The sequence below is a fragment of the Salvelinus sp. IW2-2015 genome, linkage group LG9 (assembly GCF_002910315.2).
Source record: "Salvelinus sp. IW2-2015 linkage group LG9, ASM291031v2, whole genome shotgun sequence".
Taxonomy (NCBI): Eukaryota; Metazoa; Chordata; class Actinopteri; order Salmoniformes; family Salmonidae; genus Salvelinus; species Salvelinus sp. IW2-2015.
In genome coordinates, this window is record NC_036849.1 from 31,783,718 (window position 1) to 31,809,644 (window position 25,927).

At 42.1% G+C, this 25,927-nt stretch overlaps 1 protein-coding gene and 1 pseudogene across 1 annotated transcript; one reads left to right on the plus strand and one right to left on the minus strand.

The window, feature by feature from the left end:
• The first annotated feature begins 1,317 nt into the window (after positions 1-1,317).
• Positions 1,318-12,068, plus strand: degs2 (delta(4)-desaturase, sphingolipid 2). The gene is made up of 3 exons (XM_023994935.2): positions 1,318-1,448; positions 10,008-10,750; positions 11,569-12,068. Exons 1-3 carry the CDS (start codon positions 1,352-1,354, stop codon positions 11,710-11,712), a joined length of 984 nt encoding a protein of 327 aa, XP_023850703.1. The 5' UTR covers positions 1,318-1,351; the 3' UTR covers positions 11,713-12,068.
• A 235-nt stretch (positions 12,069-12,303) lies between these two features.
• Positions 12,304-25,927, minus strand: part of LOC139028221 (ena/VASP-like protein) — a 72,002-nt pseudogene continuing 58,378 nt past the window's right edge.

The following is a 25,927-nucleotide window of genomic DNA, read 5'->3' on the forward strand; positions in this document are numbered from 1 at the left end:
AATATGACTACGCAAATAATTTACGTTCATTTGAACTTGGAGGTCCCGAGTTTCTGACATGAGGGAACGCGGCATTAGGTCGGGTTCCCCTGCTCAGACGTTGCATGCATCGTCAACCAATTGTTGCGTGCAACGTCATCGATTGACAGATTGCTATAACATATGTGGTTAGCTGATATTTAAAATACCTATCCAGGCGTTGTAAGATCTGGCAAGCATCAGCAACTCCTGGGCTGAGGAGCTTGTACGACATTGCAGATGATCAGRGCAGGTGAATGCCGACTGACTGATGTACAATCACCTTGCATCATAAATAACTACTATTATTTGTGGATCAGTCAGTCATTCAACATTTACCCACTATGCATCATATACACAAACAAATTGACATTGAATTTAGTTTAATTTATTGTCACAATATCTATAAGGCTCCTTAACAGCTTCTACCCCCAAGCCATAAGACTGCTGAACAATTAATCAAATGGACACCGGACTATTTACATTGACAACCCCTCCCGCCCCCCTCCATTTGTTTTGTACACTGCTGCTATTCGCTGTTTATTATCTATGCATAGTCACTTCACCCCCCCCCCTGCACCTGTCTCTTATACACATCTAGATGTGTATAAGAGACAGCCTGTATATAGCCTCGTTATTGTTATTTTATTGTGTTACTTTTTTGGTAAATTGGTAAATATTTTCTTAACTCTTTCTTGAACTGCACTGTTGGTTAAGGGCCTGTAAAGTAACCATTTCACGGTAAGGTCTACACATGTATTCGGCGCATGTGACAAATAAAGTTTGATCTGATTTGATGTCACTGTATTGGGTTGTTTATGTGTTTGTTTGTGCAATAAAGGATTCGTGAAAATGCATTAAAATCAATGTGTATAATCAACTCATGCATCTTGTTGAGATTAATTTACAAAGTTATGCAACAATATTCTGTTATATCTATAATTGAAGGAGTTTAAAAATAAATAAAAGCTATTAGCCTAATGTCACAGGCTATCATTGATATGGAAGGGTTTTACTGTGGAGCCCCTTTAAACACTGAAAACTAAACATMGGTAGTTAATATAACCTTGCCTTTTCCTCAAAGCCTATGCTTGTATTCTTTGTAAATCCTTGCTGTTCTGTGTTTTTGGTTTATGGGTATAGATTAATATTGCCTACTGAATTCGATCACCTCAGTGTATTAACGTTTATTTAAACTTGAAAAACACAGGAATTACTCGGCTGGGGAGGAGCTTTTTTTGGTCGCACACCTTTCACCTTTACCTTTGAGAGGGTGTGTTTTTAAAGGAGTGTGTGTAGGTGAGGCACGCATTGCCACTGCGCTCCCGCGGGCATGAAGAGCATCGAAATGGATAAGACAGGTGAACGGGGAGACTTTGAATGGGTCTACAGTGATCAGCCTCATACTTCACGAAGAAAAGAAATATTAGGTAAGCTGTTGTCTTAAAACGTAAACGAAATAACTACGGTTTAAAGTAAAGTTGTACTGCTAATACAAAGTTACTGTCTTCTTTTAAAATCGTATCCGGTTTTACCTGTTTTCAAATGAACAGCTTACGTCTTACCTGTCAGAAATGTCGCAACAATTTCTMGGGCTCCCGAGTGGCGCAGCGGTCTAAGCCACTGCATCTCAGGGTTTGATGCGTCACTACAGACATCCTGGTTTGATTCCAGGCTGTATAACAACCGGCCGTGTTTGGGAGTCCCATAGGGCGGCGCACAATTGGCACAGCGTCGTCTGAGTTTGGCAGGTGTATGCCGTCATTGTAAATAAGAATTTGTTCTTAACTGACTTACCTAGTTAAATAAAGGTTACACAACCACTCATGCAGTGAAACTGGAGTTTAACACCCTGGCAGCATATGATTTATTGGAGTAGCCCAACTCATTCACCATGATGTACCGCAGAGATAGCCTACAGTACTAGGCTATTTGCCAATGCTGAAACTTAAGGGAATATGGACTCCCAATTTTTTTCACAAGAAAAAAAGCAGCCTACTAGATTTGCAAAACAAAACCACCTGTCCTACTTTTAGTTTCTTATGTTTTCATAATGTAATATTATCTTGTGTAATAAAACTGCTTACACAATAGAGGTGTGTGTGTGTCTGTGATGACAAGCACAATGAAAGCAAAGGAATGGCAGTATTGTCATTATGATACTTGAAAAATCGAAGCTGACAGTGATCAACAGTGGATCTCTTTCTTAATTAAGACCCTAAACAAATGAAGTTATATAAAATGGTTGACAATCAGAGGGTGGGGTCCTCCCGTTCATATGTAAACCAGTGGAGGCTGCTGAGGGGAGGACGGCTCATAATAATGGCAGGAACGGAGTGAATGGAACGGCATCAAACACATGGAAACCATGGAAACCATGTTTGATGTATTTGATATTATTCTGCTCCAGCCATTAGCACAAGCCGTTTCCCCCAATTAAGATGCAGCTAACCTCCTGTGATGTAAACCGATTCCCTGTTTTATCTTTTTGACATGTAGAACAATGGGCAACATGGTGATAATAACAGGTGCAGCTGACTAAGCCCATTGGCTTTGCTAGGTAACAAGACACATTTCTCTTTAATGGCCCAATGTCAAAGACTGATACAAAGGATAGCATGATAGTCACCAACCATTAAGTCACAGGTCAGACCCTCAGACGAGCCATAACGAGAATAATTAGTCATTATATTTTCTATTCGTTCCATCCAGAATGCAGATGGTATGTTCTATCATTATACAACAGCTGTAATGCCCACACTGTGGTAATGTTTCAGGCACCACCAATCTGGCTTTTCAAGAGGGTCAATTCCTATGTCATTTGAGCAAGCCATGACATCCCACATCTCAGATTGTTCTGAAATCGTTTCTGTATTTAGAAAGAGATAGGATTAGCATTCCTGCAACATTATTTAGTTGAAATATAAMTTTATATCTGAGAAATTAAGGTAATTGATTTCACCCAAATTGGCAATTTTTTACTTCTAGGATTCATATAATATTCAATCAATATACTACCTTACATCCGATTTGGACCAAACTTTCTTTCTAACAATGAGTAAGACGAGACATGAGGAATCCAAATAAATTGTAAAAGTTAGCATTTGAAATAGTGGCCAAGAAAACCAAAGCATGGTTGTTGTCACACAGGTAAGGAAACCAATCACAATTTTGTAATTTAGATCAACTATCTCTTTAACATGGGGGGGGGGGGGGGGGGGTTCTGTTCCTGCTATTTCACCTAATAGCAGGAACAGAACTGTCTATTGGTTGGAATCTGAATACAGGATGGGACTTAACCTCAATGACTCACTTCTTTGAACAGGGAGAAAAGCCTCACCCAATACCCACTGGGAATACATTACATATAGGATGTGTATATATATAATACTCTTAGCCGCAGATCCATTCTACTTGTCAGAGGGAGGGGGGGGGGGGATACTCATCTTATCTGTTTCTAACAACATAAATGATTTCAGTACAATCTGAGATGGTGGGTGTCAATTGGTGGAACGAGACCCAATACATACTTTTATTATTGTGTCTTACTTGGTCTAATATCTGAGCAATCAACATTTTCTCGAGCTCATCCTTGAAGTCGTCTAACTTAAACACATTTTTTTTGCAATGATTCATATGTGTATTTAAAGGGGCGTGTTCCCCTTTATCGTTCCATTGGCGTGAATGAAAAGACCAAATCGTGATCCGTTGCTTGGTTCCTAAATTATTAAAATATTTTGTTTTTATGATACCCTGTGCTGTCCAGCAGGACTTTAGACTGAGGAAATTAGGCTCACAATGAGAGAGGTGGCCAGCCGGCTGGTGGTGGTATTGTATTTTAGCCAGGGTGTTTTGGCTCCATCACACCATACTGTTACGTACATACATGCATTCATKGACGTACTTTTCTGTTTCATGAATTTATTTTGTTTATCGATCAACCTCTCATTTGGGTTTTTATTGAAATTTTGCTTGTCTCATGGTTTCAAGTATTTTGAAAAGTKATGTTTTTAAATTTAATCAAGTTTACTTCCAAATCTGGGCCCGGTTTCCCAATAGTGATTTAAGGCTTAAGAGTGTTTTTTAACAATGCGTCTTCCTGCAATGTTCGACTATGTAACATGCGTTTCCCAATACACTACGCAGAGAAAACGGTCGCTTCGTTGGAGCGTGTGATACTGATAGAATCGAAAGAACGGGAGCTTTGCTCTCGGATCAGCTTTCTTCATTCAAATCTTACCTTAACATTTGAATTATTTCACAATACTGACTACAGATCCGCTCCTAGACAAATATTACCACCAACGGCTGCAAATATTGACAAGGCATATTCTAATGCTTACCCAATAAAATGCCTAAAATCACCGATTTGGCACATCATGTTTGGCTACACATTATGACAAATTATAGACAGTAGCCTAGCCTAAAACTAGCAAAATAGAACTCAATTTTTTTATATATTTATTTCACCTTTATTTAACCAGGTAGGCTAGTTGAGAACAAGTTCTCATTTATAACTGCGACCTGGCCAAGATAAAGCAAAGCAGTGTGACACAGACAACAACACAGAGTTACACATGGAGTAAACAATAAACAAGCCAATAACACAATAAACAAGTCAGTGACACAGTAGGAAGAAAAAGTCTATATACAGTGTGTGCAAAAGGCATGAGGAGGTAGGCAATAAGTAGGACATAGGAGCGAATAATTACAATTTAGCAGATTAACACTGGAGTGATAAATGAGCAGATGATGATGTGCAAGTAGAGATACTGGTGTGCAAAAGAGCAGAAATGTAAATAAAATAAAAACAGTATGGGGATGAGGTAGGTAGATTGGGTGGGCTATTTACAGATGGACTATGTGCAGCGATCGGTTAGCTGCTCAGATAGCTGATGTTTAAAGTTGGTGAGGGAAATAAAAGTCTCGATTGAAAGTCTTGATTGAACATGAAATGTTTTTAAATATGATTAAAATAGGCCTATATAGCCTACGGTTTCTATTTTAATGCAGTCATCTTGGTTTTAATTTTAATCATATTTTTATTTGTTGCTTGTTTATCAATTTATCAATATTACCCATATACTGTATATGCACTGAGTGTACAAAACATTATGAACACCTGCTCTCTCCATGACACTGACCAGGTGAAAGCTGTGATCCCTTACTGATGTCCTCTGTTAAATCCACTTCAATCAGTGTAAATGAAGGGGAAGAGACAGGTAAAAATAAGGATTTTTAAGCCTTGAGACAATTGAGACATAGATTGTGTATGTGTGKCATTCAGAGGGTGAATGGATAACAGAAGAATTGTGCCTTTGAACGGGGTATGGTAGTAGGTGCCATGTGCACTGGTTTGTGTCTGGCAAGAACTGCAACGCTGTTGGGTTTTTCATGCTCAACAGTTTGGTCCACAACRCAAAGGGCATCCAGCCAACTTCACACAACTGTGGGAAGCATTGGAGTCAACATGGGCCAGCATCCCTGTGGAACGCTTTCGACACCTTGAGTCCATGCCTCAACGTATTGAGGCTGACCTGAGGGCAAAAGAGSTGCAACTTTTTTACAATTGTATTGCAGTAGGGAAATGCATTAGTTTTGCCCCAACATTATGAATTCCCATATTCTGTAATACACTTTTAGAGTATAACTCCGCTAGACAGTGGTAAAGGGTGTATTTTGCATTTAAAACAAANGCCCCAACATTATGAATTCCCATATTCTGTAATACACTTTTAGAGTATAACTCCGCTAGACAGTGGTAAAGGGTGTATTTTGCATTTAAAACAAATCACAGGTGGCTAGTTGAAGGGTCATTGGACCAATGAATGCAGGAAATGTAAAACTTGCCGTCACATCATCAAAGGGCTTCTGAGAACCTGTTCACCCAAAAATTGTGAATAATTAGATTTTCCAGACAAATAATATAAATTGTAAGTTGTCAAATGGAAGGGAGAACTGTAGGTAGGTGAGACTATGGGTTTACTATGACATCATGTACAGTGTCTTTAGAAAGTATTCCCACCCCTTGACATTTGTTACATTTTGTTGGGTTACATCCTGAATTTAAAATGGATTAAATGTAGATTTTGTGTCACTGATCTACACACAATACCCCATAATGTCAAAGCGGAATCATGTTTTTAGATATTTTTACAAATGTTAGAATAAATGAATAGCTGAAATGTCTTGAGTCCGTATTCAACCCCTAATAATTTCAAGCCTAAAATAACTTCAGGGGTAAAAATGTGCTTAACAGTCAGATAAGTTGCATGCTGTGTGCAATAGTGGTGTTTAACATAATTTTTGAATGACTACCTCATCTCTGTACCCCACACATACAATCATCTGTAAATGTCCCTCACTCGAGTAGTGAATTTCAAACACAGATTCAACTACAAAGACCAGGGAGATTTTCCAATGTCTCGCAAAGAAGGGCACCTATTGGTAGATGGGTAAAAAAAAGCAGACATTGAATGTTCCTTTGAGCATGGTGAAGTTATTAATGACAATTTGGATGGTTTATCAATACACCCAGTCACTACAAAGATACAGGAGTCCTTCCTAACTCAGTTGACCAACAGGAAGGAAACCGCTCAGGGACTTCACCACGAGGCCAATGGTGACTTTAAAACCAGTTAGAATTATTATGAGTTTAATGGTTGTGATATGAGAAAACTGAGGATGGATCAACAACATTATAGTTACTCCACAATACTAACCTAAATAACAGAGTGAAAAGGAAGCCTGGACAGAATAAAAAATATTCCAAAACACGCATCCTGTTTGCAACAGGGCAGTAAAGTAAAACTTCAAAAAATGTGGCAAAGAAATTAACTTTTTGTTCTGACCCTCCAACACAACACACCATTGAGTATCACTCTACATATTTTCAAGCATGGTGGTGGCCTGCATCATGTTATGAGTTTGCTTGAAATCGGAAAGGGAGTTTTTTATGATGAAAAGAAATGGAATAGAAATAAGCACAGGCAAAATCCTAGAGGAAAAACTGGTTCAGTCTGCTTTCCAACAGATACTGGGAGATACTGAGTGGCCTACTGTAGTTACCGTTTTGAATTAAAATCGCCTTGAAAATCTATGGGAAGACTTGGAAATGTCTGTCTAGCAATGTTCAATAACTAACTTGATAGAGCTTGAAGAATTTTTAAAAAGAATCATGTGCAAATATTGTACAATCCAGAGACTTATCCAGAAAGACTCACAGCTGTGGTTGCTGCCAAATGTGATTGTAATATGTATTGACTCAGGGGGTTGAATACTTACAGTTGAAGTCAGAAGTTTACATACACTTAGGATGGAGTCATTAAAACTCGTTTTTCAACCACTCCACACATTTCTTGTTAACAAACTTTAGTTTTGGCAAGTCGGTTAGGACATCTACTTTGTGCATGACACAAGTAATTTTTTCCAATAATTGTTTACAGACAGATTATTTCACTTATCATTCACTGTATCACAATTCCAGTGGGTCAGATGTTTACATACACTAAGTTGACTGTGCCTTTTTAAACAGCTTGGAAAATTCCAGAAAATTATGTTATGGCTTTAGAAGCTTCTGATAAGCTAATTGACATAATTTTAGTCAATTGGAGGTGTACCTGTGGATGTATTTAAAGGCCTATCTTCAAACTCAGTGCCTTTTTGCTTGACATCATGGGAAAATCAAAAGAAATCAGCCAAGACCTCAGAAAACATTGTAGACCTCCACAAGTCTGGTTCATCCTTGGGAGCAATTTCCAAAAGCCTGAAGGTACCACGTTCATCTGTACAAACAATAGTACGCAAGTATAAACACCATGGGACCACGCAGCCGTCATACCGCTCAGGAAGGAGGCGTGTTCTGTCTCCTAGAGATGAACGTACTTTTGTGCGGAAAGTGCAAATCAATCCCAGTACAACAGCAAAGGACCTTGTGAAGATGCTGGAGGAAACAGGTACAGAAGTATCTTTATCCACAGTAAAACGAGTCCTATATCGACATAACCTGAAAGGCCACTCAGCAAGGAAGAAGCCACTGCTCCAAAACCGCCATAAAAAAGCCAGACTACGGTMTGCAACTGCACATGGGGACAAAGATCGTACTTTTTGGAGAAATGTCCTCTGGTCTGATGAAACAAAAATAGAACTGTTTGGCCATAATGACCATCATTATGTTTGGAGGAAAAAGGGGGATGCTTGCAAGCTGAGGAACACCATCCCAACCGTGAAGCACGGGGGTGGCAGCATRATGTTGTGGGGGTGCTTTGCTGCAGGAGGGACTGGTGCATTTCACAAAATAGATGGCATCATGAGAATGGAAAATTATGTGGATATATTGAAGCAACATCTCAAGACATCAGTCACGAAGTTTAAGCTTGGTTGCAAATGGGTCTTCCAAATGGACAATGACCCCAAGCATACTTCCAAAGTTGTGGCAAAATGGCTTAAGGACAACAAAGTCAAGGTATTGGAGTGGCCATCACAAAGCCCTGACCTCAATCCTATAGAAKATTTGTGGGAAGAACTGAAAAAGCGTGTGTGAGCAAGGAGGCCTACAAACCTGACTCAGTTACACCAGCTCTGTCAGGAAGAATGGGCCAAAATTCATCCAACTTATTGTGGGKAGCTTGTGGAAGGCTATCTGAAACGTTTGACCCAATTTAAACAATTTACAGGCAATGCTACCAAATACGAATTGAGAGTATGTAAACTTCTCACCCACTGAGAATGTGATGAGAGAAATAAAAGCTGATATAATTCATTCTCTCTACTATTATTCTGACATTTCACATTATTAAAATAAGGTGGTGATCCTAACTGATCTATGTCGGGGAATTTTTACTAGGATTAAATTACAGGAATTGTGAAACACCTTAGCCAAATACATTTAAACTCAGTTCATGTAAACTTCTGACTTCAACTGTATCTAACCAAACTATATTATATTTGTATTAATTAAAAATAAAACACATCTTTCTTCCACTTTGACATTTAAGTATTTTGTGTAGATCTTTGGAAAAAAAGACAATTCATTTTAACCCCACTTTGTTACACAACTGTGGGAAAAAATCAAGGGGTTTAAATACTTTCTGAAGGCACTATKCAATATTGTTTTCCAGAGTMTCRTTGCCCTTCGCATCCTGTCTGGTTGCATCACTACCTGGTATGGCAACTGCTCGGCCTCTGACCACAAGGCACTACAGAGGGTAGTGTGTATGGCCCAGAACGTCACTGGGGCCAAGCTTCCTGCCATCCAGGTGGTGTCAGAGGAAGGCCCTAAAAATGGTCAGACTCCAGCCACCCTAGTCATAGACTGTTCTCTCTGCTACCGCATGGCAAGCGGTACCGGAGCACCAAGTCTAGGTCCAAGAGGCTTCTAAACAGCTTCTACTCCCAAGCCATAAGACTCCTGAACACCTAGTCAAATAGCTACCCAGACTATTTGCATTGTCCCCCATCCCACTCTTTTACACCACTGCTACTCTGTCGTTACCATCTATGCATAGTCACTTTAATAACTCTACCTTCATGTGCACATTACCTCAACAAACATCTGCCCCCGCACATTGACTCTGTGCCCCCCTGTATATAGTCTCGCTATTGTTATTTTACTGCTGCTCTTTAATTACTTGCTACTTTTATTACTTATTCTTATATATTTTTTAACTGCATTGTTGGTTAGGGGCTCGTAAGTAAGCATTTCACTGTAAGGTCTACAKGTGTTGTATTCGGCGCATGTGACTAATAAAATTTGATTCAGAACAGTTTGCATGCTGATGTTATGCAAATGTWGTGAAAGCAATGTGGCAGACCACATTTGCATTAGCCAATGGGCTCCTCCAATTCAGAACAGTAGAAAATAAGTGTACGAACCAATCTGATGTCTATCCTCGAATCAACTTGTGTGAGAGAAAAAAAAACGATATAGAAACTGTTACAATGCAGCCTCATCTTGTGACTTATTTTTCATTTTTTTGTGTCCTCCTAAGCAAAATACCCAGAGATCAAGTCCCTGATGGGGCCTGACCCCCAGTTGAAGTGGGTGGTGACAGGGATGGTCCTCACCCAGCTTCTGGCCTGCTACATGGTCCACGACCTCCCCTGGAAGTGGGTGTTGTTCTGGTCATACGGCTTCGGCGGCTGCATCAACCACTCGCTGACCCTCGCCATTCACGATATCTCCCACAACGTTGCGTTCGGCAACAAGCTGGCGCGCCTCAACCGCTGGTTCGCCATATGGGCCAACCTCCCCATCGGACTGCCCTACTCGGCCTCGTTCAAGAAGTACCACATCGACCACCACCGCTACCTGGGTGGCGACGGCCTAGATGTGGACATCCCCACAGACGCGGAGGGCTGGTTCTTCTGCACACCCCTGCGGAAGGTCCTGTGGCTCTTCCTCCAGCCGTTGTTCTACGCACTGCGCCCTCTAGTGGTGAACCCCAAGCCAGTCTCTAGACTAGAGATGATGAATGCCGCTGTTCAATTTGCAGTGAACTTTGTGATATTCTACCTATGGGGGCTGAAGCCAATTGTTTACCTCATAGCCGGGTCCATTTTATGCATGGGCCTACATCCCATCTCTGGACACTTTATAGCGGAGCACTACATGTTCCTGAAGGGCCACGAGACATACTCCTACTACGGCCCACTGAACTGGATCACCTTCAACGTGGGTTACCACATGGAGCACCATGACTTCCCCAGTATACCTGGCAGTAAGCTGCCTCAGGTGAGTTGAAATCTCAAACACAGTGTTGATTGCGGACCACAATTTTTAGGTCAACTATGATTTTAGGTCTGATATTAAATCTCAATATTGTACCATGTTTTTAGGTCAACCAACCCCCCCCCCACCCAAAAAAGTTTTGTACACCTGTATGTGGCTTACTTGATCAGTGGCTAAGGGAAATGATCACTGGTTTCAGATGTCTGTCTCAAGATAATGCTCTTAACAATGTCCCCAATGGGAGAGTCATCAGATAGRAGATGAGAGAGGCGTTCCAACCGCAGGAGGTTGGTGGCACCTTAATTGGAGAGGACGGACTCGTGGTAATGCCKGGTGGCGGAATGAGTAGAATAGTATCAAACACACAGTTTGAGGCCGTTCCATTGGCTCCGTTCCAGCCATTTATTATGAGCAGTCCTCCCCCCCAGCAGCCTCCACTGGTTTCAACTGGAAGTATTGCTTAAAAGACTGGCCTGAATTTATAACTCATTAACTATTGGTGTAATGCCTGAGACAAATAGGATCTTTTTACACTTTCTAACCTCTACAAACAAGCACTCTAAAGTCAACTGTTGTGGGTGTTTTTCTTTGTCCTCAGAAAATTCCAGAAAATGTGTGCACCTCCTATAAATTTAGTCAGTTGTGGGGAAAGATGATGATTCTCCTTCTAAATGACAAGCCCTAGTGATATTTGCTGTTACCTTGGAATTACAAGTCATTATCAACCTCAAATAATAAACGGACYTGTTGCAGTCTGACATGACTTGTTGGCTCCTCGTGCTGACAGAGGTCCCCTCTAACTGATCTGTTATCTGTGCCAGGTGAAGAAGATGGCAGCTGAGTACTACGACTCTCTACCACAGCACACWTCCTGGACCCGGGTGTTGTGGGACTTTGTCTTTGATGACAGCATCGGTCCCTACACCAGGATCAAGCGGGAATATAAGCTGGTCAAGCAGGAGTAGGTGCCACATCAAAACACTTTCCCCAATATTCAGTGCTACTGATTGTCATAGTGAAACATTGGTTTCAGACAGTGGCCCCCCAGGCTCCTTTTCACCTCGTTTTATCATGTGATTTACTTGACAATAGCACACGTGGGCAGGCAAAAGACAATGTCAATCATTAGGTTTACCATACTGTGAGTGTGCAGAACAGTGCYGAGAATGAAACATTAAAACTTACCTTGCAGGCTGTATTTCAGTGAAGCTCTGTTTGATGCTCACCACACAAAAGTTGTTTTTAATCAAGAAAATAAATAGATAATATTGCTAACAATGTTTCTAACAGAAATGTAATTTAATAAAAAGTTATGTTATTACATGTGTGAGGTTTCTGTGTGTGAATATAAATCTGCTAGAACTATGTAACAGGTATTTCTTTACAAGAGCTATTTTAAAGAACAAAAGCACAACTTCTATATCAGGTTTTGTATAGCCTACGTGTACATTGTATTTTTTTTTTTTACTATTGTAACATCTGATGGAAAATGTTTTTTTTTATTGTCATAATAATTGATGAATGAAACACACCATACTGTAGACAAGAGACAGGTCTATGGTTTGGTTTAAATTCATTTACTTTCCGATTTTTGAAATTTAATTCAGAACTTAGTCAAAGTGAATATGTCACAACCGATATTCAATCATATTTTCCTGCAATATTKTTTTTCTCCTTTCATCACAAATAACATTTGCACTGATTTTATGTATACTTTTAATTTTGCAACTYGCTCCATTTTSACATATCAAATTCAAGTTCAACCTTAAAGTAACTGTCCAGTGAAAATCTCACTTTTAAATGTCCATATTCTGTTAAATCATATCCAAATAATTTTGATGACTCATCCTACACTCGTATGTGGCCAAAGCATAAATTGGAGGGAAAAAAACACTTCAAAAACCCCACCTCAAACTTGTATCTCAAACAGACCGATTTAAAAAATGTTATTTCCTCATAGAGAATGATGTCATCCTGCCTCATTGGCTGAGCTGGCCAATCAGCGGTTTACTCGGGTGAATATTTTTAATGATCGGTATACACCCACACCATTCTGTTAAGATACGCCCACACCATTCTGTTAAGATACGCCCACACCATTCCAACACAGAAAAGCTGCTTTTTAACATGCTTTTTGTAATTTAAGTATTTCATTGATATTGTAATTATAGGTCATATTTCATTGAAAACTGGACAGTTACTTTAAATAGCAAGGAGGATATTCACAAAAAAACAAACCACCATTGTAAATGTACCACCATTTTTGAAACCCAATTAAAAAATAAATGCATGGTTAATACACCGGACCAAACCATATAGACCAGGGGTGTCAAACATATGGTCCGTGAGGGGTGGTTTGAGTAAAAACAAATAATAATTTTTTTGCATATTACATTTTTTTTTAATACAAAATGACTAAAACCAAGTCGAAACTGTGTATAAATGATAATGGACCTCCATTCATACAGTTTCTTGACTGTGTCCAACTCGCTAATAATCACCAAAATGAAAGCTAGACAATCGGGCAGCATCGAAGTCCCTAACCGATAGACAGACCATTTTTTTCTGAGGGGGAGGGGGGGTGGTGCAAARTTTGACAGCAAGGAAATATAACWKATTTTCAGTGCTACCCTCCGGACCTTGTTGAAGACCGCGTTTGACACCTCTGATATAGACTACTGTATGGTTCCTCTGGGTTTCGTAGGGGCAGCCTAGGGATCATTTGATCTATTTTGGGAATACGTAGATGGTGAATTTACAGTTGTTGGTACGTTTTGTGAATGATCCCCAAATTACAGTGATTTTTTATACACCGGGGTTGTGTTTTATTAGGGCACAAAATGGAACATATTTTAAAAAACTTTTTTCAATGGAGAACAGTAGTCTCTCCCTGTTTGTCAGTTTTCTTCCATTTGGGGCCCAATGAACACTGCCCTGTTACTGGTAAATAGATAAAAAGCTTTTTAAAAACTAAGGTCAGGTGACTAAAGCATAGTATGTGCCATACGTGCTGGTCAAACACCCAAGGATAAAGTAAATCATATAAAATATAAAAGGCTGATGTAATTGGTGTGCAAGTTTCCTCTAGAACCCGCCAAAGTAGAACAACAGTTTTGTCTTTTGTCTCTCTCTCTKTATATATAATGGTATGAATAATAAAATAYTCACAGTTWAAAYAAAAWAATACAACAATAAAACGGTAAAAACTTAGAAAACAAAAATATTTTCTTTTGTAAGACTTAGAACAGACTGAGAGCTGCAAACTGGACTGTCTCGAAATGCACAGAAATGGGAGAAAATAAAATAAAAAAGGTGCAAGCTTCCTTCCGTCCGCACATCCTTTGTTCATTTAACCATTATTTTTCTCTCTCAGTCACTTTCTTTCTCCAACTTATTTTTTCTTCTTCACCTTTCTGTTCTGCACAGCAGACTCCATGTTGGCTCAACCTTTCTGCAGCGTCACAGCAATATTTTCACAGCGTCACAGAAACGTTGATAACATTCCTTTCCAGCACATCTTCTTATCCTTCATACTCCAGCACTTCCTGTTGTCCACAGATTAACATGTATGGATTCGACCAATTTCTTGTCTAATGGCTAAAAGAGAAGACAACATGGAGAAAATAGTGCCTTGTTATTGTGTGTGTGTGCGTGTGCATGTGTTGGGTAGACAGAGGATGGGGGAGATGGCATTATCACTGAACCTTTGTCTATTTCAAAAGGAACAGGGATTACTATGAATTAGTAAACAGATCAACTGCATGCCTACCATCCTCTTAGGACATACTTCATTATGATACCTTTGTTAATTAGGATAGCTTTGTTAATTAGGATAGCTTTGTTGTTTTGATACCTTTGTTAATTAGGATAGCTTTGTTTGCTGTAACCGAAACTAAATTGGACTATACAAAGTGTATAAAAAATGAATAAGAATGACCTTAGTTGGTTTGCAGGTTAATTGCACACTGAAGCAATGCTTCCTTTTTTTGAGTAACATAACCCAATGCGTTAACACTCTGTCACCTACCATTAATGATCTCATCTTTCACCTTCTGCAATTCACGTACAACTTCATCCAAGATTTCCTGTGGGGGTTAAAAAAACAAACCTTTTTACATGTTCTGTTTCTTCCACAATACTTTTCTTTCATGAACAATTGAAGAACAGTTGTGAAATGAGCTTCATACCTGCTTCATCCTGTCAAAGTCTAGTTCTCCCTCACTAGTGCTGCCCACTGGTCGCACCCTGCAAAACCACATAAACAACAGGGACGATTTTAAATGATCAATAAATAGAAATTTGTTAGAACTTTCAGAGTAAACTACCCAAAATATACAGTACATAAAGTGTATATATATTTTTAAATAAAATTATACAGTAACATAAAGACTTCTATATAATATTTTTATATATAAATATACAGTACATAAAGTGTATTATATATATTATATATAAATATACAGTACATAAATTATATATATTTTATATATAATTATACAGTACATAAATGATATAATATTATTTTTAATATAAAAATATACAGTACATAAAGTGATATATATTTTATATATAAAATATACAGTACATAAAGTGTATATATATTTTATATATAAATTATACAGTACAAAGTTAATATATTTTTTTTATTTATATAAAATATACAGTACTAAATAATAGATATTTTTATATAATAAAATATACAGTACATAAAGTATATATATTTTTATATATAAAATATACAGTACATAAAGTATATATATTTTTATATATAAAATATAGAGTAGATAGTTATGTTTTCTCCAGGTAATGACAGTGACATCAACCTTCATGATTGATTATTAGATGGACAGTATCTTATCTATATTACATGATGGGGTTCACAATGTCAGGCAGCCATCCATTCACTGTTTACTACTGCCAAGCTGTTAAATTTACTGCATCACAAGCTTCCTCAATGCAATAAGCAAACACTCCCACGGTTTCTGTTTCCCCTGATTAGGCTGYTGATACACTAAAATATACCTATGGGGTGTGCTTTATCTCTGTATTTAACTATGTCCATGATTCATTTGCCAAGCCTTTATCTTATCACCAAATGGCCATTGCTATTTCTGGTTTCCCACCCAATTGGGCGCCTTTTGGGTAGTGTAATTTGGTGAAGGAAAAACTATTTATTTTACATTTTAACATTATGTCATAAAGAGCACATGGTCAACTTCATAAAAACAAGTTTTCCCATCTCAAAGTAAAAAATAAATAAATAATGACTATAGCAAGTGCCAAATAAAGTAACAGGCTTGAATATTTCTTAAATCATCCATAAATCCATCCTTTTTTTGACAGGGGGAATGGAAGCTTGTGTGCAACAGGGAAGGGCAATTGAACACAAGCTTCACCCCAAAAAGTATTTGTTTAGGTAAACATTTCTAGCCTGTCTATCTATGGGTTATGCTCAACCCGCTCAGTTTTCCACCAGAAAATCTCCAAAAAGAGTAGAAGCAGCTCACCTGCTTTTACATTATGATTTCACCATTTAGGAATTCATTTAATATAACAGGCTTTTAAAAATTCAATATTGGTGCACAATTTCTACTTTAAATATCAAAAGGGACGCAAAAGGCACTCTTTGGTGGAAAGACCCAGCTGGTAGTTGAATACAATCATCAATGACAACAGGGTAGATACGCCAAACAGCCATGACTTTACTTCTAGAACATATCATATTTCCTCATCTCAGAGAACAGAATGCTTTGTACTATCATATGTAATATGAACCTCTCAATATATCTCCAATATTTAATAGTGGTGTTAGCCTGGTCCCAGATCAGTTTGTGCTTTTTAGCAAACAACTGCTATAGGAGTTGGCTAAACTACACAAACTGATCCAGAACCAAGTTAAACAGTTACCATACCTCAGATGAGTAAATATATATCCTATATATATATATATTCCATATACCTCTTACATCCCTTCTCATTGTGCCACTAACGGCCAGGTTTCAATTCAGACAGTGAAAGAATCAAGGCCTTAAAAGGTCATTTTAAATTGAGCCGACATTTTAATTGTTTACTTTGAATGTGATCTCCGTGACAACTGCAACAACCGAAAAAGGGCAATCGGATTGATTTTTTTTTAAATGTTTGGGAGCATCTAGGAAGAGTAGCTAATGGGGATCCATAATAAATACAAATAAATACAAAAACAGATGATGTTCACCTTGATACCAGTGAGGTCTTGTCTACAGAGTTTGCTCGGTCCCATGGATTCTTCCCCGCATCTAGAGAGAAAGTGATAGAGAAAAAGCAAAATAGAGCATCATAATTATAAGAGACTCACTTTATAAAGCACCCTGGCTCAATGCAGCCAATAACAAAGATAATGGTCAGAAAAAGAGTGTGTTTACCTGTGGAGTTCTGCCCTGGCTTGGGATCCTCCTGTAATGGAAAATCAAAATGGATGATCTGTGTGTGTGTGTGTGTGTGTGTGTGTGTGTGTGTGTGTGTGTGTGTGTGTGTGTGTGTGTGTGCTAAATCATCTTTAGATTGATTGAATGCAATTATTGTAGCTGGATAGACCCACCCAGTTGAACTTTATAAATGATATTTTTCATTACCTCTTCAGGTTTCTCTGAGGCTTTCCGTCTGCAGGAAAAGCAAATTCAGGCAATTAGAGATGATACAAAGCTAATGGAGAAGACAACTGTTGCAAATGTTGCAAATCACTAGTGGTATTTCACAGGCTAGTAGCCTATCACATCAAGTAATACCTTCTTTGTGATAATCTTCAATTAAAATCCTCAACTCCAGAATATTCTTTATCAAAATGATACACAGGTCTTGTGCTGTGATCGTTAGGATAGGGATMTTCAGTTCAATTAAAATTCGATTTCATCGTTCTTTCACACACAGTTGTGTTCCTCTCACCTGCGTGCTAGAAGAGCGTTCATTTCCTGCATTAGCCCCTCCCCTCCACTGGAGCGGTTGCCATCGTTCTTGGCTACACCTGTTCCCGGCGGACTGTTCTCATCCTGAGGACACAACAATGGCTGCCATATAAGTTCCCTCTTTATAGAAGCCAACCAACAGGTAATGTGTATARGTAATGGTTTGAATGTCCAAGCAGTTTCCACATAGATATGAGTGGTCTTGTTCAAGTGGGGTACATCATATGAAAACATTTTAAAAAATATTGGAAAGGGAAACAAAAATGAATGTTTCTTATCGGACAWGTTCAGGTAGTACCTCCCCMTTTCAAAATGTTTTATTTCRACTCACCACGATCCGAGTCTAAGCTGAGATACTAACCCTTGCAACTTTGCGGAGTTTGGCTCCAGCCAGGGCAGCAGCCAGTCCTGAGAGTGGCTGCGCCAYCTCGTTCCCTGCCCCCTCTAAATGAGGCCCCCCGTGCCCTCCACCAACCGGTAGTGGGGGGGGCATGGGCGGTGGCACTGTGGCCGGAGGCGGGGGGCCCGGTGGAGGAGGTGGAGCCATAGGTGCCATAGGGGCAGGGGGGGCCACCGGTGGGGCCACAGCGAGCATGGCGGGGAGAGAAACCGGACCTGGGAAGAAACCAATAGACAGCATAGGTTCAGACTCCTCCTTGGCTAACACTGCTGGCCAGCTCTTACTGGATAAACAGTCCTCAGATAAGAGCCATTGGATTTTCCAAGGTGAATCAAAAAGGCAAAAAGTTACAGTAGCAGTATTGCGGGGACTGTTATAGTAGCAGATGGCCGAATATGGGGACTGTTAGTGTTAGCAGATGGCTGAATATGGGACTGTTATTGTAGACAGATAGCTGAATATGGGACTGTTATGTAGCAGATGGCTGATATGGCGGACTGTTATTGTAGCAGAGTGGGCTCATGAATATGGGGACTGTATTATTGTAGCAGATGGCGTGAATATGAGGACTGTTAGGTAGCAGAATGGCGAATAATGGGGACTGTTAGTTGTAGCAGATAGCTGAATGGAGGACTGTCGTTATGAGCAGATGGGCTGAATATTGGGGACTGTTATTTGTAGCAGATGGCTGAATTATGGGGGACTGTTATTGTAGCAGATGGTCTGAATATGGTGACTGTTATTGTAGCAGATGGCTTGGAATATGGTTGGACTGTTAGTGTGCAGATGGCTGAATTGGGGACTGTTATTTGTAGCAAGATGTCTGAATATGGGGACTGTATTATACGATGGCTGAATATGGGGACTGTTATTGTAGCAGATGGCTGATATGGGGACTGTTATTATAGCAGATGGCCTGAATATGGGGACTGTAATAGCAGACTGGCTGAAGATGGGACTGTTATTGTGTAGACAGACTGGGCAGATATGGGACTGTTATTGTAAAGCAGATTGGCTGTAATATGGGGGACTGTTATTGTAGCAGATGACTAATATTGGGGACTGTTAATTGTAGCCAGATGGACTGGAATATGGACTGTTGTAGCAGATGGCTGAATATGGGCGCTGTTATTGTAGCAGAGGCTGGTATGGGGACTGTTATTGTAGTGAGAATGGCTGAATAGGGACTGTTATGGTAGCCAAAGATGGCGAATATGGAGTGACTGTTTAGTGTAGCAGATGTTCTGAATGATGGGGACTGTATTGTGTAGCAGATGATCACCTGGAATATGGGGACTGTTATGTAAGCAAGTGAATCTCATGTGGGACTCTGTATATGTAGCAGATGCCTGAAATTTGGCGGACTTTATTGCGTAGCAGATGGCTGCAATATGGGACTGTTAGTGCTAGCAGATGCTGAAATATGCGGGACTGTTAGTGTAGCAGATGGCCTGAATATGGGACTGATTTGTAGCAGATGGCTGAATAGGGGACTGTTAGATGTAGCAGATGAAGCTGATTTTATCGTAAGAGGCGAGAACTAATATTCAACTATTGTAGCAACGTATGGCTGTTTAGTATGCAATGCTGAATGGGACTGTTTTTTTTTATGTAGCAGATGCTGAATATGGGACTGTTATGTAGCAGATGGCTGAATATGGTTGACTGTTAGTTGTAGCGGATGGCTGACTATGGGGACTGTTCATTATAGCAGATGGCTGAATATGGGACTGTTATTATAGCAGATGGCTGAATATGGGGACTGTTATATATAGCAGATGGCTGACATATGGGACTGTTATTATAGCAGATGCTGAAATATGGGGCCTGATTATACAGATGGCTGAATATGGGGACTGTTATTGGATTCATAATAGGTATATATTCCATCCACAAAGCCAGTGGAGTCCCCCCATTGTTGTCCAAGTGCCTTGCTCTTTTGAGCTCTGCATGTACATTACTGCAGCGGTTGCCGTGGCCAGCCTGAGAGCGGAGAGGGTGTCTGCTTGGGTGAGCCCCACTCGGATGGGGCTAAGGGTGTATGGGGGGGAGAGGATTGGGCTGCTGGTGGGTGGGGGGCGCGGCCTGGGACATTCTGTTGCGGGGCTTGAATGAGGCAGGGTTACTGTGTTGGTTGGAGGGAGACGGAACATGGCCCTGCGCAGACGGTACCAATCAGAGGGGGCAAGGAGGAAGGCCTCGCAGTAACCTAGCTGCTGCCTGTTGCTGCTGAGCGAGGTTATAATAGTCGCTCGATTGGCCATTGGCGTGGGGGAGGTGGGGCGGGATATTGGGCTTGGGCCGGCCTGCGTCCAGGGAGTGGGGCTTGACCCGGCTGTGGCGGGGCGCAGAGGGAGCGGCCACTGGGAGACAGGCTGGGGTACGGGGGCATGTGCACGGGGGCCGGATATGTGGGGTGTGGGAGGTGCACCGGGCCGGTGGGTAGCAGCACAGGGTCGTGCTGGGGGAGGGACTTGGTTGGCTGTGGTGGAAGAACCCGCCGCCCGTGTGGGGGAGAGAGGGGATCTGGCGCACCTTGCCGGTGTCAGGGCCGTGGGCAACCCTGCTTGCACGGGGGAGGAGGCCGAGACCAGGGAAGTGGAGAGCTGGGAGAGCATGGGAGGAGTTGTCACCAGCCCGTCCGCCCCCACCTCTCTTTCTCCTGGGAGGAGGAAGAGGAAGGGGAGGAGTTGGAGGCCACTCGGGCATAGGAGGCGGCAGTTGTGGCGGCCGATAGTGTCTTATACTCAAAAGGGTGATTGGAGGGGGAGAGGGAGGGAGAGGACACGCTTATATGGAGGGTGTGGAAACAACTATAACACACCAACAGAGGAGGGGAGGGGACAGAGAGGAGCGCGGACACCAACAGAGGAGGGGGGAGGGGACGATGAGTGAGCGCACCACAGAGGAGGGGGAGACACCACAGAGAGGGGGGAGAACACCACAGAGGAGGGGGAGACACCACAGAGGAGGGGAGACCACAGAGGAGGGGGAGACAGCCACCAGAGGAGGGGGGAGACACCACAGAGGAGGGGGATCACCACAGAGGAGGGTGAGTCACCACAGAGGAGGGGAGACACCACAGGAAGGAGGGGGAGACACCACAGAGGAGGGGGAGACACCACAGAGGAGGGGGAGACACCACAGAGAAGGGGGAGACACCACAGAGAGGGGAGACACCACAGAGGAGGGGGGGGACACCGACAGAGGAGGGGGAGACACCACAGAGGAGGGGTGGGGGGGACACGACAGAAGGTGGTTGGAGGGACACGACAGAGGAGGGGGTGGGGACACGACAGAGGAGGGGGTGGGACACACAGAGGAGGGGGGACCACACAGAGAGAGGGAGTGTGGGGGGACACGACAAGTGAGGGAGGTAGACACGACAGAGGGATGGGGCGGACACGCAGAGGACGGGGGGGGACACGATCAGAGAGAGTGGGGTGAGGGTGGGGAGGGGGTTTGGGGACACGACAGAGAGAGGGGGTGGGGACACACGAACAGGAGGAGATGGGGACCGACAGAGTGAGGGGGTGGGACCACAGACAGCAGGAGGGGGTGGGGGAAACGACAGAGGAAGGGGGTGGGGGACACGACAGAGCGAGGGGGGCTGGGGACACGACAGAGAGGAGAGGGTGGGGACACGACAGAGAGGGAGTGGGACACGACAGAGGAGGGGGTGGGGACACGACAGAGGAGGGTGGGGACACGACAGAGGAGGGAGGTGGGGACACGACAGAGGAGGGGTGGGGACACGACAGAGGAGGGGGTGGGGACACCGACAGAGGAGAGGAGTGGGACACGACAGAGGAGGGGGGGGACACACAGAAGGAGGGGGTGGGGACACGACAGGAAGAGAGGGTGGGGACACGACAGAGGAGGGGTGGGCGACAACGACAGAGCGAGGGGGTGGGACACGAAACTAGAGGAGGGGGTGGGGACACCACAGAGGAGGTGGTGGGGACACCACAGAGGGGGACACCACAGAGGAAGGGGGGACACAACACACACAAAAAAAGAGAGAGAGAGAATAATGAGAAACCAAGCGAAAATGATAAATCAAAAACTGAGAACAAAGATGATAAATCAGAAACTGAGAACAAAGATGATAAATCAGAAACTGAGAACAAATATGATAAATCAGAAACTGAGAACAAATATGATAAATCAGAAACTGAGAACAAAATCACAGAGAAGAAAAAGAAGCTGAATGCAACACGACCAAACTCTTAGGAAAGCAGCATGTCCCATTGTCACCCAGCTGCCGGTAGCACGCTTGCAGAATGAGTGTCTCTATGGCGCTGGGGAATGTTTGTGTATGGATAAGCATGAGTAAACGGAGGGGAGGGGGATTCAACACAAACACAGATGTGTCCGAGCTAGCGCTTTCGCTATGGTTGTAGTCATTAGGGCACACTGTAGCAAAACGTTTTGCAACCGAAAACAATAATGAGCGTATCTTATTGGCCAAGTTCAGGTAGTCCCTCCTTGTTTCAGTCAGTTTTCTTCCATTTGGTGCCTAATGAACACAACCAACATGTGCTACACTGGGCTGTTTGGTTACCGTGATTGCCATACTATCCCCATGGAGAGAATAGCATCCTGAGACGTTATCTGTGAGATGGTGTATTGACATGGACGAAACGTATTGTGGCTTGTGTGTTGACAGACCCGGCATTGTCTTGACATGGTAGTAGAGTCTGTCCACAGTACATCTGCAGGCCTTACCTGAGCCAGACGGGCCTTACCTGAGCCAGACGGGCCTTACCTGAGCCAGACGGGCCTTACCTGAGCCAGATGTCCGTCGCTCCCTCTCTTTGTGGGCAACTCCCTGCATCTGATGCGGCTCCATCATTTGCCTGCAGATACACAGAGGGCACAGACACATGTTATAGCCTCTCCCTGTAGTCTCTCTCTATAGCTTCTCCCTGTAGCTTCTCTCTGTAGCCTTTCTCTATAACCTCTCCCTGTAGCTTCTCTCTGTAGCTTCTCCCTGTAGCTTCTCTCTATAGCCTCTACCTGTAGCTTCTCTCTATAACCTCTCCCTGTAGCCTCTACCTGTAGCTTCTCCCTGTAGCTTCTCTCTGTAGCTTCTCCCTGTAGCTTCTCTCTTAAACCTCAGTCATATTTATCATTGTTGAAATGTACCTCTAACTACTACAGGGGAAGGTGTGGCATGTAAAAAAACTATTCCAACACCAAAGATAAACACTTAGGTTGGAGTCATTAAAAACTCGTTTTTCAACCACCCCACACATTTCTTGTAACAAACTATCATTTTTCGCAAGTCGATTAGGACATCTACTTTGTGCATGACACAAGTGATTTTTCCAACAATTGTTTACAGACAGATTATTTCACTTATAATTCAATGAATCACATTCCAGTGAGTCGAAGTTTACATACACTAAGTTGACCGTGCCTTAAACAGCTTGGAAATTCCCGAAAATTCTCTCGTGGCTTTAAAAGCTTCTGATAGGCTAATTGACATCATTGAGTCAATTGGAGTTGTACCTGTGGATGTATTTTCAAGGCCTACCTTCAAATTCAGTGCCTCTTTGCTTGTCGGTTCATCCTTGGAGCAATTTCCAAAAGCCTGAAGGTACACGTTTCATCTGTACAAACAATAGTACGCAAGTATAACACCATGGAACACGCGCTATCATACCGCTCAGGAAGGAACGCGTTCTTTTCTCCTAGAGATGAACATTACTTTAGGTGCGAAAAGTGCAAATCAATCCCAGTACAACAGCAAAGGACCTTGTGAAGATGCTGGAGGAAAGGGTACAAAGTATCTATACTCCAACAGTAAAACAAGTCCTATATCGACATAACCTGAAAGGCCCTAAGCAAAAAGAAAAGAAGCCACTGCTCCAAAACCGCCATAAAAAAAGCCAGACTACGGTTTTGCAACTGCACATGAGGACAAGATCGTACTTTGGAGAAATGTTCCTCTGGGTCTGATGAAAGCAAAAATAGTAACTGTTTGGCCATAATGACCATCGTTATGTTTGAGGAAAAGTGGGACGCTTGCAAGCCTGAAGAACACCATTCCAAACCGTGAAGCATGGCTTGGCAGCATCATGTTTCGGGGTGCTTTGCTGCAGGAGGACTGGTGCACTTTCACAAAAATAGATGGCAACATGAGGATGAAAATTATGTAGATATTATTGAAGCAACATCTCAAGACATCAGTCACGAAGTTAAAGCTTGGTCGCCAAATCGGGTCTTCCAAATGGACAAGACCCCAAGCATACTTCCAAAGTTTGCTGGCAAAATGGCTTAAGGACAACAAAGTCAAGTGTATGGAGTGGCCATCACAAAGCCCCTGACCTCAATCCTATCAGCGTTGGAGCAAGGAGCACTATCAAAAGTCGACTCAGCTCACCAGCTCTTTCAGGAGAATGGCCAAAATTCATCCAACTTATTGTGGGAAGCTGTATGTGAAGGCTATCTGAAACGTTTGACCAATTTAAAAACAATTAAAGCCAATTGCTACTAATACTAATTGAGTGTATGTATTACTTTGACTGTTTGCATGAAAAAGACCATACAAAGCTGAAATAATATCATTCTCTCTTACTATTTTCTCGATTTTTCACATCTTAAACATAAGTGGTGATCCTAATGACCTTAAGCACACAGGCATTTTTACTATGATTTAAATGTCAGATATTGTTATAAAAACGAGTTTAAATGTTTTGGCTCAGGTGTATTTAAACTTCTCGACTTCAATCTGAGTCCTTTCATACCTAGCTAGAAATATTCCCTGTTTCTTGTCCCCACCCACAGGCCCTGCTGGTCCAAGCCAATACATGGGCCCTCTCAGAAGACCCGCGATACAGAGGGAAAGGTAAGAACCTCCGACCTTCCCAGCAAACACCAAATCAATTCTCAGCTGTTATACAGTAAACACACGTAGAACTACAGACATCGCATATAAGAACTGGTTTTGTAAAAAGCATCCAAAGCATCTCAATCCAGTGGACTCTCAAATCTGGTAAAACTTGCTAGAACTTCATCATCTGAACTGTTTTTCCTTATTTCCATTTGTACGAAAATAGTTTGTTGAAGGGTACAAAACACATACGGTCTACCACATCAGGCCTACCAACATCAGGCCTACCACATCAGCCCTTTCCACACATCCCCTACCACAATTCAGGCCTTCCACACATCCCTACCACATCAGCCTACCACAAATACCTTACCACATAAGGGCCCTACCTAATAATCCCCTACACAGTCAGCCTACACACCAGGCCTTACACATCGGCCTTACCACATATCCCTCCACAATCAGGCCTACCACACATCCCAACCACCATCAGGCACCGACATATCCCTACTCACATATCCCTCTCACACATCAGGCCTTACCACAATCCCTCCCACATCAGGGCTTACCACAATAAACCCTACCAATACTCCCACTAGCCTACCACACTCACATCGCCCACCTCACCACTAGCCCATTCCCAACATAGGCCCCCTACCAACATAGGCCATCACAGCTCCACATACCATCTACCTACATACCCTATCCTACGCATACTCAGCATAGCCCTACCCATCAAGATGCCTACACTGCCTCTACCACATACCTCTACACAACCATCGTCCTCTACCAACATTATCCTCCCAAACTCAACACATATGCCTTCTACCACATATCCGCTCATATCCATACACATATCTCTCTACCACATTATCTACATCACCTCCTACAACATATCCTCATTATCCCTACCTATAACTCTACTAATACCACCAGCTACACACTAGCCTCTACCACATATCCCCACAACATATGCCCTACAATATAGCCTCTACACA